Below are 14,276 nucleotides of genomic sequence, written 5' to 3'. Positions count from 1 at the left end.
GGAATTTCACTTGCATTTCAAGCTTAGTATTCTGTTTCTAGACGCCAGCACTGTTCAGGGTGACTTGCAGAAACTCAACGTCTGAGGCAGATTTCCTTTCCCCCCCTTTCTGTTTCAGAACAAAAGGTACTTTTTGCCATTTTCATACATAATGAAAATGCAATCAAAATATGAACAGAAATTAACACACTTGGATAGGCACCACAAAAAAGAACAACAAAACACTGGAAGAAGTTATGCCCCAGCCTTGGTTCAAGCTAATGCAAGCTGTGGCTACCACCAAAAGCCATGGTTCGATGAGCCTCCAGTCACTCAGTCTGTCTCCCTTTCATCCCATGCTTTTTGTTCATGAAACTATTTAGAGAGGTAAAACTAATCATTGCTTTAATGCCAGTCACCTCCCTAGGAACACCAGTCAGTGAGGGCAATGAGTCTCTCACAGTGAAGTACAACTGCCTGACAAGAGCACAGTAAAATGCAAGCTGCTGCCAGAAGCCTAAGTACCAAGTTCTGCCAGATCTATATGCAGGGCTACATATAGCTGCTGCTGGCCAGTTCTCCCAGCTCACCTGGGTCTACTGACTCAGACTCAGACACAGCAGCTTTCAGGCACAAAGGTGCCACAGAAAAGAAGAAATACAGGCAGCCTTGGAACAGAGCAGGGCAAAGAAGAGGCGGTGATGGGTGAATGGAACAGGCAGATCCAGCTATCTTGGTGCTCTGATGCTGCTCCCACGCAGGGCTCAGCTCTGAAGAGGCTGGGAAAATGCACAGTCAGAGCCTTCTCCACTCTGTAGCTTCTGGCACACACCAACCTTACTGCCCCAGCAGCAGCCTCCCCAAGCAGCAGCACCTTTGGCCAAACTGGCTATTTATGATGGCAACAGTGGCAGTAGGTTTTAGAGCACTCCTCATAGGAGGTTTCTGCCATGCTGATGTGTGACACGTAGCCCAAGCCTTGACGGCCTGAATTTGACCCCTCTAACCCCATAATCACTTGCTGAAACTCTGTGGACTGTCATGGCCTTCGTGTGGAGGAATATCTGAGCCTTGGAGCCATGTGCTTGTGAGTTACTCTGTACAGCCTGACTGGTTGCCTAAAATAGCCCAGTACTAAAGGTCAATAGTTAGTTAATTGTGTATATTGACATTCCCATCTAATGCAATTCACTGAGGTCACAGCATGGCCTTCTGCACTGGTGCTCAGACAACCACAGCAATTCTGAAGGTAACGATTCCTGGAAGCCTACAGTTCTCTGAGGGGTTGCCAGCAGGAACATACACATTTTTTTATATGCATATATACACATATTATATATGTTCTTATTCTGACTCCACATAAACAGTGTTATTTACTGGTGAGAGAACTCAGCCTTTTCTGATTACATCCTTTTGATTACATGTTGCACACCAAAAACCAAAAAAACCCACCCTTCCTAAGAAAATAAAGGCATCTTTGAAGTGAGCCATAGTGAACGTGCCAATGGCTTGGGTATATTTCAAGACAAGCTGCTTATTGGAGATGACACTTGTGAGTATAGTTGCTGTTGTCCCACTCTGGGCTGCACTTCAGTACTAGCAATTATATCTCATTTTAAAGAACAGGGCCTGTCACATTCTAAAAACTTTATTAAATTATTCACTGAAGGTAAAAAATTAGAAACAACTCCAGTAGAATTCTTCAACTGATTGGAAGTCTAAAGGAAGCAAAGAAGGGTTTTTCCCCCATACCTGTGAACTTTGTCATTTCTAGGTGCAATATGAATAGGAACAATACTGTGACCCTACTACTTGTGCTAGAAAAACATCTAGAAGTCTCAGCTAAGGATCTGGAACTAACATACTAAGAACTATGCACATTTAACAATAGAGCACACCTGTCCTTTGGGCAGACAAAGAGTTCGAGAAAAGAAGCTCCATTTTAATTCCTTTATCAGAAGGAACTTCAGAACAAGGAGCTTCAGGAAAATACAAATTTAGCAACAGAGCAAGGAGCAAAACACTCCACAACCCAAATTTCAACTTGGCATTTTGATTATGGGCTTGCCTTTATTTTATGCTCTCTTGAGTACTTTCAGTAAATACTGTATTCCATGTACATGTTGGCTGATGGCTCTAGCTAAAGTGCACTGCAGTTGTATGGTCTCTGAAGTTCATCTGTGGAGCAGATGTGGTTGTGTCACTGCACTTGTGCCAAAGGAGGCCTCCAGCCAAGGCAGCAGTGCAATGAGACCAAACTGTACTAACCTGACACCTGAGATAGGCCAAACAGGCTGCCTGTGGGCAGACTGGGTGATGTGACGGGCAGACAGCCCTGCTGGCAGGCTGTTTTTGAAAGCTTTTATACCAACATGGCAGAATCAACCATCAGCAACTTCAGATCTTCTCCAGTAAGTTCTCCCTACCAGATTCATGACATACTGACTTCCAGTGCATATTAAAATCAAGTGTCTTTAGAGTGGGATAAGATAAATTATTAAAATGGAGAGTGGTTAAAAAACTGGATGGGAGATGTGGGAAAGAGTCATCTGAAAATTTCAGGATGATCAACACCATGTAATTTTGGCAACAATTTGACAGGAACCAGCAGTCAGCTGCTGGAAGAACTTTCTTCCATACTTTATGTAATGTATATGACTATAATTAAAATTATGTCTAGCAACTGGAAGCAAAGCTGAAGTCAGCTTTCCCTTATTATTTCTAAAGAAATCTAAAGGAGGATTCTGTCGGGAACTTTCTCTGGATTCCAGGGCTGAAGACACTAGAGAAAGGAGGCTATCTATCCCTTCAAAACCTCCCCAAGAATAATACAATCTGCCTATAGCACAGGAGTAATGTTGACTAAACCCAGTAACAACTGCACAGGTCCTGCAGGGAGAAGAAGAATAAAAAAATATATATGGCTATTTATCTTTAAAAATCTTCCTCAAAATACCTTGACTGGACTGAGGGAACAAAAGAGGAAAGGAAAGGAAAGGAAACCCCTACAGGTTCCTCCTTAATGGGGTGCCCTCATACCCATATGAAGCAAGACTCCAGCCCCAGGAGAGGGAATTTATCACAGCAGAGGGAGACTATCCCATTCCTTACAAACATGACTGCACTGTGCCCCAGCATGAGATTACTTCTCTTGTACTTGGGGGAAGAGTATACTTTCATCTTCACACTATACAATTTTTCCTGTCTTTCCCTTTCCCCAATAACTCAGTAGAAGGTTCTTTTTGAGCAGCTTGCATTTCCCTAGCCCCAGGCTCATGTACCTGAACAGAACACCTCCAAGAAACAGTTCTTTTCAGTAAGCCTTGGTCTTCTATAGACTATAGGATCACTAAGCTCTGCAACTGAAAAACCTGGACTGCTTTTCTACAGACAAATGCTCACTGAATCCATTAAAGCTTCAGGCAACAGTGGACATGTGTATTCATATGCTTTTCTAAATCTGTTCCAAGCTGATGAACAGCCTAAATGGATTTTAAATTTCATAGCAAGCTTAGGCTACCACTTTGTGTCTGCACTAGCTGCTATTCATCCTAAGAATAATCTAATACTTTGCAGTGTGCTTCTGCTCAAAAGATAAAACTATACAGAAAAGACAATGCAAAGACAAAGCATTTACATTTTTTAAGGAGTTCACTTTTGATTCCTTTGCTGTGATCCCAGTATTAGCATTTTCAAAGTTTATCCCTTGGAGGGCCACGAAAATAAGACTACAAAGTGCTTCCCCTTTACATTAGAATCAGCCCTGCAAAGTAATCAGATGACAAGAACAGCACACAGATGACCTGAAGGGATTTCCAGACATCACATCATCAGTTTCAGGATATATCAGACACTTTAAAGGTAAACAATACCACTAATTTGAGAATAACTGTTTAGAGACCAGCTTTGTAAGTGACCTCATTTCATCTGCTTGTAAGCACAATTCCTTTATCTATAAACTGAGGGCATGAATTACCACTACGGTGAAAATCCCTCTTTTAGCTGCTCCCAGTGACTAGCTGTGTTTTAGGGTCAGTTTCTCCTACGTTTAGAGGATGAAGCTTCTATAAAGCTAAATTATTTCTTTGTGGGGCTTGTGTGATGAAGGCAATTCGCAGCAATACAGTGGCTGCTTGGAAAAAATGCTGGCTTAGGGTAAACAGCCAGGATGTGGATCTGGGCTGTATTCCTGTGTGCCAACTGGGGTCATTTCAATCAGCATCAGTGCTGTTTCAGTGTCTGAACAGGGCAAGTTGGGGAAATTGGGCTGTGTTCAAGTCCCATGACTAAATCAATTAAATCTGCCCTCCATGATTTTTTTTTTTCATTTCAAAACAAACAGAAAAGATTTCAGAAATTCAAATGTTTCGCGTGTAGCAGATTTAACAGGAGCGCTTGAAATATATACACCAAAAAAGCAAAGAAGGGCCTGGAGGAATGCCACATCCCCCAGTGTGCAACATACTGCACACAGCCTAATGGCACCATATGAAGATCCTCCTACATCTTATTCCCTGCTCCTTTTTCTGCTGTTTCTGGCCTCCAGCCCTAGCCAAGTAGTCAGGTGACTGCTCTTTCTTGGCTTGGTCACATGTACTAGCATCTCTTTTGCCCCTCTTAGCATCTGCCTCTTGGAGAACTGTCTTTTTGCCCCTTTATCCCAAGGGACAGCTCCACCTGGCCCCGACACTGGGGGTCTATATTCAGAGAGGTTCTGCTACCTCTACCAGCTGATTTCATTTTCAGTAGCACCATCTGTCTGCCTCCCTCCTTTATCCCTTTTAGCCCTTGGGCATTGCTTTCCTTGGTTACAATAAGTAACACAGCATCCTCTCTTGGCTGAAGGCTGAGTTCTGACTCAATGCTTTTCCACTCAAATTGCACTGTGCAACTGAGAGCAGTGGAAAGATACACAGTAATAATCACAGAGGGTTCGTAATGACGTCAGCACTAGTAAGGCTTTGAATCAAGTGGCAGTGCCAAGAATTTGTAGCAGATTTGCTCTGTTGCTGTGCTGTAAGCTAGATTTGGGTGGAAAAACAATGGCTGAAAGAGTCAGTTGCAGAAAGCATGACCACGATTTCTTTACACACACACACACACCCCCCAACACATCTGGAAATGCAGCATGTAATTGATTTAACCCAATTTTAGTTAAAAAGCTCCTCTTAAAATGGTGTAGGATCAACAAGTTCTGTGGATTTCAGAAATGACTATACAGGCAGCCAAGCATTTCCATACTTACTCCTTTACATGTATCCAGTCTGCCTCATTGGCCAGGTTGCTATGGTATTCTGAACAATAAAAAAAGGGCATTTTCCTATTAAAACTCACAACTGAAGAAAGATTTTCCACATACTTAAGCTTCCATGCAGCATACCACAGTCTTTCCTGATCTGCCATTTGAAATTGCTTGCAACAGCCAAAGCACCTGTTGACCACAAAAAAATTGTTGCAGTTCAGCACTGAACTGCCTGGAGGCACAAGGCAGCATTCAGATATGTAGGCAAATCAGGTGCTGATTTCACTGGTGGGACTTGTTCCGGTTTGGTCAAATTTAGAGATATATTCTCTGAGAGAAGGCACAACCACCCCTCCCCCACCAGGTTCGGGAAAAAATAAATTTTCCTAGAATGAAAGAGATAAAAACTATTTATTTAACAAACACATAGGAAAAGGATAATAATGCTAAATAATAAAATCTTTTGCTGTGAAGAAAAAAACCTCGGAAAGTGTTAGAGTCCTCCCTTTGGTCTCCCCAGAGCTGGGGACTTGGCCAGGGCCAGGTGCTCTCTGTGCTCAATGAAAAGTCCTCCCAATGTGTTTCTGATACTGAAGCAATCCACAGAAAAAGGGAAAAAATCCGAAATTCCAGGGAAGGAAAAAAAGTCCAACTCTCAGTCCTCTCTCCGGAAAAAAGAAAAAAAAAAAACAAACAAAAAAAAACCAAACAAACAAACAAAAAAAACAAAAAAAAAAAACAAACCAACAACCTGAAAAAAAATTGGCTGAAAGCTGGCTTGGGAAAAAAAAGTCAACTATCTCTGTGTGACCTTGAACAAGCTGCAAACTGCTTTGAAAAAGTTTTGCCCAGTTTTTTTTCCTTCCCCCCTCTCAGGCTCAGTTTAAAGGCATAGAAAGGCACAAGAATTAATTTCTGGGCATAGGGCAGCAATATGGGATACACATCATAAAGTCACCCCAAGGCAGGACTTCCACACTCTGCCCTTGTTCGAACCTATCTCCAGAGCGGAGAAGGTGTACAGAATGGATCAGACAGAGGTGACACAGGAGCAGTAAGAACATAAACACCTCTGGGAGCTCATTTTGCAACCAAAAAGTCTCCCCCAGTTAAACCGGCAAGGTTGACTTTTGATCCCCTTGAGAGCTTTAGCTTTTGCAACACACAGCAGTCATGTTGAACGTTTCAGTGCTTCAGGATGAATGTAAATATTGACGTCTCACTTGCCAGCACTTCCAGGGAGAACTTTGCCAGAGTGCAAGGTCCTTCCCACTGCACTGCCACACTGCCAGTTCTTGATGAATTAAGAATGAAGCGTGCAGATTCGTGTGGGGACCAAAATGCTGCTGCCAAAAGGCTTGTGCTGATTTGAGACACTCTGGGAAAAGTACAATGACACTTAATGGCAAAACTACTATCTCTGCTGAACAAAACCTGAAAATCCAATTAAGGATCCCTACGAAGATAAGAACCAGGGTAAAAAGGAACAAGCATAGTCCCATTTTAGAAAAACCCACATGAGGATTTATACTCACACAGTTTTTATTTCAAAACCCTTTATATGAATGCATGTTTTCTGATGCCAAATGCAAAACAATCTCGTACCAATCCACGATAACAACACCTTCAGCTTGGTCAATACCTTGTGCACTGGGCAGCTGCCCTGCTCATTGTTTAGGACACCCAGTTATCCTGTCTTGCGGCTCCAAAGTGAAAGCTGTCTGGGCCTATATAAACCATACATTAAGTGCAGACACTGTCTCCTCTGCTGGAGGTAGTCATGAACAGTTCCCTAGATCCAGAAGTACCCACAATAGAAAAAGGGGACTTGAACTTGTCACAGCCATAATGACTCAGTCTTTCATTAAAAGTAACTATGAGCAGCCACTTAAAACTGTGGCAACAAGCTGAAGCTTATGCACCCCGTGAAAAGCACTGGGCAACCAGCACAGCCTTGCTTGCATGAAGGCTTTAAGCAATTGTACTTTTGTAAGCAAAAAGTTGTCAGGCTTACAGCTTATAAAATATCTTATTTGCAATGCAGAAGTAGGGTATGTATTGCAATAATTATCTTGGATAGAAGATACCTTTTTCCTAATGGCGTAACAAAGCGATTATGCTTCTGATGTGCCCATTGCCTATGCTGAAGAGTGACTAGAATGGGTGGAGCATCTTCTCTTACATGACCAGGGTCTATAAAATCAAACATTTAAAAATACTTACATAGTCATGTCCTGGTAACAAGTTCATGGCACTAAAAGTGCCATGTGTCGAAGTAACAATAGAATAACACATAACCACATATCCTATACATATTATGGGATGCACGGCTATACATATCTTACAAAACAACATTGGAGCCGGTTTTTGGAGCCAGTTTCCCTTCCAGATAAGATCTCAGGCATCTGTCATCTATCTTGCTCCTATCAAGCTAAGGAGGCTGACAGTGTGAAAGAGAAAACCTACTGTAGCTTCCATTTCATTTGACCTGTAAAGAGACTCTGCAGAACACCAGAGTTCTAATGTTTCAGGAGTGACTATCAATGACAGTCAGGCATAAAAAGCATTTTTATACTGGTCACATCATCACATGTATCACCCCAATTTTGAAATGAATGAAATCCCAGTATCCCCAAGTTTATTAAAGAGAGTTATATCAAGCAACATACCTTTGAGATGTTACTAGAGCGGCTCACGGAATGCCCCAAAGCCTTCTCATTCTGAAAGAGCAAGAACAGGATCACTGCAGCAACAAGTCACAGTTATGAAAATATTTAAAAGCTGGCATTAGAAACCAAATTCCATGGAGAAAGTCTTACAGCTGGGGCTATTAAGGATGCTGCTTCTATTAACATCAGCCTGATTTACAATAATCACTGAATTGCTTTGTTTGTTTAACAAGCAATTACCTTGCAGAAAATCACATAGGCAACACATATACAAACTGAGAAATGCTAAAGCAATTATTTCTTTTCTCTGAGGGTAGTGTAAAGCCCTTTACTCAGATGGCATCTATTTTGGAAAGGATACTTCTCAGTACCATGAAGACCTGCTTCATCTACATTTAAAGGCAAACATCCAACCACTAAAGCTGAAAGCTGCTGCTTAATGAAAAATGAAAAGATCGCAGTGATGACTGGAAACAATCATGAATAACCACATGCATGTCTCTTCAGGATACAGGGCAGAATTACTGAGGAACTTCTTTATACTACAGAACTCGGAATTAAACTGGGAATATCATACAAGATGGAAATGTGGAAGCTGCAATTCTCAAAACTGAAATTAGCAATGACTGGATCTGTTATTCACTTTCCAGTGTGCAGACCCTGACTCATAAGGATGACAATCTTATCTCCTTTGAACATAAACTGTAGGTTTCAGCAAGATATTTCACCCTTTAAGGATACCTGGATTCTGAACGTAAGTTTACCGTAACTGACACAGTTGCTTCACTTGGAAGTGCCAAGAAACTCCTTTGCAAAAACTTTTCTGAATAAAATCCAAAGAAACTTTTTTTTTCCTAAACAAATACTACAAACAGAGCAAGTAATAACATTCAGTTACAGATCTACATTCCTCTACATTTGTAAAGATGGGATGCAATTGGTTTGAGATTTAAACCCTCTGACAAAAGGGCAAAGTTAGTATTTTTCCCAAGGCTCTAAGCTACGTAAGGGCTTCTAGAAGTGCATCTTTTTTCTTGGGATTTTAGGAAACAAACTCTTTCACTTTCATTTATTCCTGAAGAGAATTTAACCTAACAGAGACACTTTGACTGACAGCACTGTCTTCTAGTCTTCTTGGCAGTGACTGATCAGACAGAGCTTGAGATCAGAAGTCCTACATATATAACAAACAGGGACACAACAATTTCCCTGTCAAACAGGCAAATGTTGTTACTCCTAGACCAGCACACTGGTCTCAGACCTCCTGCCTATGGTTTGCTACAATTCAAGTGACCCTTCAGTGACTAAAGCCCACATTAAGTCAGTCTGGCTGGCTGAGCATTCAGAGGCTACACCCATACTTTGACACCCCTGTGCTCCCAGATACTTCTTCCTATAGTGCATGCCCCACAGCAACTTCAAAGCCTTTTGATGAGAAAAGAGAAGCCAAGGCATAGAACTTTAGCATGTGCTTACAAAAGCAGGGTGTCTTCCTTACACCATCAGCTGCCTCTAAACGCGGTCCTGGGCACTACGCCAGATGACAGGTAAGAATTGCATTTCCTCCATTAAAAACATGAGGAAGCAAATACAGTGCTCTGAAATTTCCTGTATGTAGGAATCTGAGTATTCAGGAGACAGTAAAATAGTATTTCAGAAGAAAAGGGGAAAAGTGGTTAGGCAACACCACATGTCAGTTTTGACCGATGGCCAAAATAAAAGTCAGCAAATATCAGAATGCCAGATTTGTATACTGCAAGGCTGAGTTTGATTTTTGAGATGACTGTGAGCTTTTGTTACATAGATAACAGTATTCCTGGAACAGAAACAAACACACAAAGACCCTCAAAAATATGGACATAATGCTTATGCAAAGACTAATGTTGGACCGGACTACTGCCAGAACCCGTATGGCTAAGAATTGGCTCCAATCATAAGGGAAAGCCTCGCTGATTTCATCAAAGGCAGTGGTAACCGTAGCAACAGGGCAAAAAAAAAAAGTTCATTGAAGCTACAGAAGGACAGGAGAAGAAAAAAGGGGGCAGGAACATGTTCTCAAGCTATGACGAAAAGAGACCAACCAAGCTGGCAAGCACAAAGACTTGTCACTGCATATGTGTGAGGTGTGGGGGAAGCAGGCTGTGCCTGGCCTTCTAGGGATGCGTGGGAAGCAAACAGGACACAGCTACATGGGACAAGGGAAAATGATAGTGAAGAGTGAGACCCTTGGGCGAGAAGTCTCCCTGAAGCAACACAGGTGACAGTCTCAAATCCAGCCCGAGGTGTCAAAGACAAGGATGAAACGAAACAGAGCAGAGCTTTCTTCATGTTAACTCAATGCCCCTCAAAAACTCCTGTCTAGCTGATGAAGACGCCTGCAAGGGAGAATGACTGAACTTACACAGGCACCTGTGTTGAAAAGGATGTGCTAAAATTCAGTAAGCACGACAGGCTGGAAGACAAGACCTGTATTTGCACAACACAGGAGATGATGCAGAGTAAACAGACTTTCAGCTGCTGCCACAGAAGCTTGTCTGTCTGCCTCTGCTCCCAGAACTGATTTTATCTGATAGATGCCAGGAGCCTCCAAGAGACAGATGCACATATTATCTTTATTCATCTGCTGTTGGAAACGTACATATCAGAGGTTTCAGTCAGTAGATGACTGCAAACAATTGATTTTGTTATTGAAAGAGTGACCATTTTAAAACAAAAAAAGCAGTCTTGAAAATACTCCCTGAAGGGCTACAGAGTGCATACACACATATATTTAGGAACCTGTGATATTCCTAATGGACTCCTAAGCACCTAAGTGCTTTTTAACATCTCTGTTTCTTAGCCACACAAAGCAGGTACATCCATAACATCAACCGGAAAATCACTACAGGTCGATTTTAATAGTAGGCTGAGGAATTACTGAGGAACAGAAACATTAAACGGACAAAAATTATTTAAAAGGCAAACAAACAAAGCTCACTTTTCACTCTATATCCATCACCAGTACATTCATCCTGGGACTTTTTAGGATTATTCACAAATTAACACAGACATGGGAGTGGCAAGGCTAAAGCTGCTTTCATGGTACTACCACTCCCAACAAATAAAAACCTTCAGAGACTATTTCTAATATGGTCCCACTGCACAGTAAGACATATTCTGGTTGGCAATTACAGCTCCAAACAAGCTCTCCTCCCCTCCTGCAAAAGCATTCGTCTTTGCACTTGAATGAAAGATCAAGACAAATGCAACATCTGCCAACAAGGACCGACAATTATCACCAGTTAGTGTCACTCTCCTTTAGCAATTCAGTCTTTCTGTATGGGATAATGGGAATCCTGCCTTTTGAAGCCATCCTCCTCAACTAGAACCACCTGGCAGGTGTTTAAAAAACAAGCAAACAAACAAATCCCTAGATAGGAAACAACTAAAAGTGCAACTTGCCACTTCTCCTGAGCAATTCACTGGCAGTTGCTGCTCTAAGGCCCCCAGCAGCTAGAGTGGCTCTAGAAAAATGACTGAAAATCAGAAAAATTTCTACGCAGTCCTCTGGATGCACTTGCTTGCAATTGCCAGAATCTTCCTCCCAGCTTTCCTTTCTCTTTCTACCTTCCCCTTGAATGTGCTCCCAACAGTAAGTGACAGAGCTGCCTTCTTTCTTCAGCAGTTGCTTCAGCTCACATCTGCTTTTCTGCAGGGCTCTACACCTTGCCTTCTCCATCTTGCTGGTTCATTTTCCCTTCTGCCACCATTCCCCAGTTGCATGACACCTCTCCCTTTTCAGTTCAGATATCTAGAAGATGGTAACTCCCTTCTGTCCTTCCTTTTACCTCAGCCTTTCAGATACTCAAGTTATTTTACCCTTGCTTCCCTACCCTAATGTATCCATTTTCCACTAAACACAACACTAAGCACAACTCATACAGCCAAACCCAGAATTCCTGTGAACCCCAATACACCAGTTCCTACCATGAGAGCCAGAGCAGCCATAGCTGCTCTTGTCCACTTAAAACACCAGTGTATCAAACTGACCTTTCCCCAAACTTAGCTGTAGACTTACTGCAGCATCAGCAAGCGGGCACCCTAAAGAAATACAACTTAGATATCTTTTCCAGATGAAAGGTAAAAAATAATCAGTAAAATTATTTGGTTTTGTGTTTTCAACACTTTGGTTTCCAGTCATTACGGCACGTAAATAGAAGACAACAGAGGAAGCAGTTTCATAGCTTGTACAACTGCCTTCTGGCTACATCTGTGACTAGACACCTAAGTCCAGTCCCAAGTATGGTTAATACTAAACCCATCTTTATCTCTGCTCAAAGACCTGCAGAAGAAACTACAAGCCAGATCTCAATGGCTTAGCAAGACGATTTTTATTCTCTTTCCATCTGGGAAAGGAGGACAGAGGGCACCAGAGGATGGTACTCCTTTGCCCTCGAGACACCAATGGCTCTGTGTGAACCCAGCAAAGGCTTGCTTCCTGAAGTCTTAATTCTTTAACACACCAGTGACCTGATAGGGCACTACATTCCTCATTTTGCAATACAATTTCTGTGTTACATTATCTTACATGATAACATGGGTTAAGAGCTTCATCTGAAGATAGGCGTTCTCCATCTAAAAACTCAGTAACAAAGAACAGAGACTTTATTTTGAGGACGGTGTTACTGCAATGCCCCAGACAGAAATCCCTACAAGGCAAGCACTAATGTCTCAGCTCAAAAGAGATGCAGAAACAAACCAGGTCAGACTGGCTAGAGAACTGCCAAATTGAGGTTTTCTAGGTGGACTCTGAAAGGCATTTTAATTTCATTTTGTGCATTACAATTGCATTTTACAATGACAGATTAAGCATGAGATCGATATCTAGCAAAATCACATACTATTATCAACAATGAATGTCACGGGCACTATTTCAACAAAGTCTTCTGGGTGAATGATTGCTTTCCTTAATAAAAAACTTTGCAGAAGGGAATGAATAAGTAACAACTGCTCCGATTCATACAGCAATTCTCCTTCTTAGATCTGATGAGAATTACAGAATGGAACACAGAATGGCACTGCTTGAAATGGTGAGGTGCTGAAGTACTAAGTACTGGATCCTTACAGGACAAAGCAGCAAATCAGAAATGAAACTCCATTCTTTCGTTGAGTCCTATGACCAAAGCATGAATGCATCACTGTTCCACAAACATGCAGTCGTGCACACCCAGGTATTGTTTCAGGTTTCATGACTGTGTCAAATTTCCTGACAACTTCTTCCAAGAATTTTTGCAAATCTTGCTCTGCAACCCTATACCTGAACAGTAGATATTAAAAAGAACAAAGCTTTTAGTCTGGGGGGAGGAATTGCTGCTGATAATATTGGCAAGTGCACTTAATTGTCTGAAGTGGACAGAAGGAGAGGAAAGAAATGGGAGAACACTTTGCAATTATTTCCTTCATCTGTCAAAACCAGTGGATTGTTAAACTACAGAAGCTTTGTAAGCACTAGATCTCATCACTGACAGAACATGACACTTAATTACATCAGTAGGAAATGGTACTTTGCATCTTAACAACTGAATATGACCTTTATTTCTTTGGCAGTCACCAGGTCATTGTGGAAAAGCAATAAATATCATCAAGGTTCATCAATGACTTTTGCACACAGCTAGAAGAGTAATGAAATGAAGAATAATGCCATAATGCACCTAGTCAAAAAACATTAATGGCATCTATGCCTTGCATCTCTGCTCTTGTGCAGTATTAACTTGAAAATACTTGTGCAGTATTTACTTGACACTTGAAAGCAACAGGGTGATGGAAATCATCATCTATTTCCTTTTTTTGCCTTTCTGGAGACACAGGATAAATACTGAAATAGGAATCCAAATCATGCCCCTTGCATCTAGTCCAGCACCTTCTGTTCTTGGACAAGGCCACTCGATTCCCTGTGACCAGCAATCCACGACTAAGTGCAGAAAACCAATACAAGATTTTAGATCTATCATAGTGGACAATCTATAGCAAATTCACTGTGGATTACTCAGAGACTTAACTTGTTTATTCATATTCACATTAAGCCACTTCACATAGTGGGAGACCAACTCAGAAAAACAACCTGAAAGCAAAAGATAAGCCTAAAAGTAAAACATAGGAGAATTAACAAGCTTTATTCCAGGTGCTGAACTTACAGCTGTGCCTGAAAACATCAACAACAGAAACAAAATCATGAGATCATATGGCTTTAACAGAAAAGACTGACCAACAAAAGGAAAAGACAACAGACCAAGTGGCTTCAATGGCAAAGTTCAAGGAACTTAGGAATTCAAAGAACAAGCCACGCCCCTCGGTGGTTTGGGGAGGGAGGTCAAGGAGGCTGGCACGTCACAAATAAAATATAGAAC

At 41.6% G+C, this 14,276-nt stretch overlaps 1 protein-coding gene across 4 annotated transcripts in view; it reads right to left on the bottom strand.

Moving 5' to 3' along the window:
• MARCHF8 (membrane associated ring-CH-type finger 8) overlaps window positions 1-14,276 on the bottom strand; it is a 90,072-nt gene that overhangs the window by 16,564 nt on the left and 59,232 nt on the right. For 3 of the 4 annotated variants that reach the window (XM_032115688.1, XM_032115691.1, XM_032115690.1), the window contains one exon: window positions 7,891-7,941. The exons of the other annotated variant lie outside the window; for it this stretch is intronic. In XM_032115688.1, coding sequence (XP_031971579.1) covers window positions 7,891-7,941 — 51 coding nt within the window. The remainder of the gene's footprint in view (window positions 1-7,890; window positions 7,942-14,276) is intronic. 4 annotated transcript variants of the gene reach the window in all.

This window comes from Corvus moneduloides, chromosome 8 (genome assembly GCF_009650955.1).
Source record: "Corvus moneduloides isolate bCorMon1 chromosome 8, bCorMon1.pri, whole genome shotgun sequence".
Classification (NCBI taxonomy): domain Eukaryota; kingdom Metazoa; phylum Chordata; class Aves; order Passeriformes; family Corvidae; genus Corvus; species Corvus moneduloides.
The sequence above is the reverse complement of the archived record's forward strand: the minus strand, read 5'-3'. Positions and strand labels throughout refer to the sequence as shown.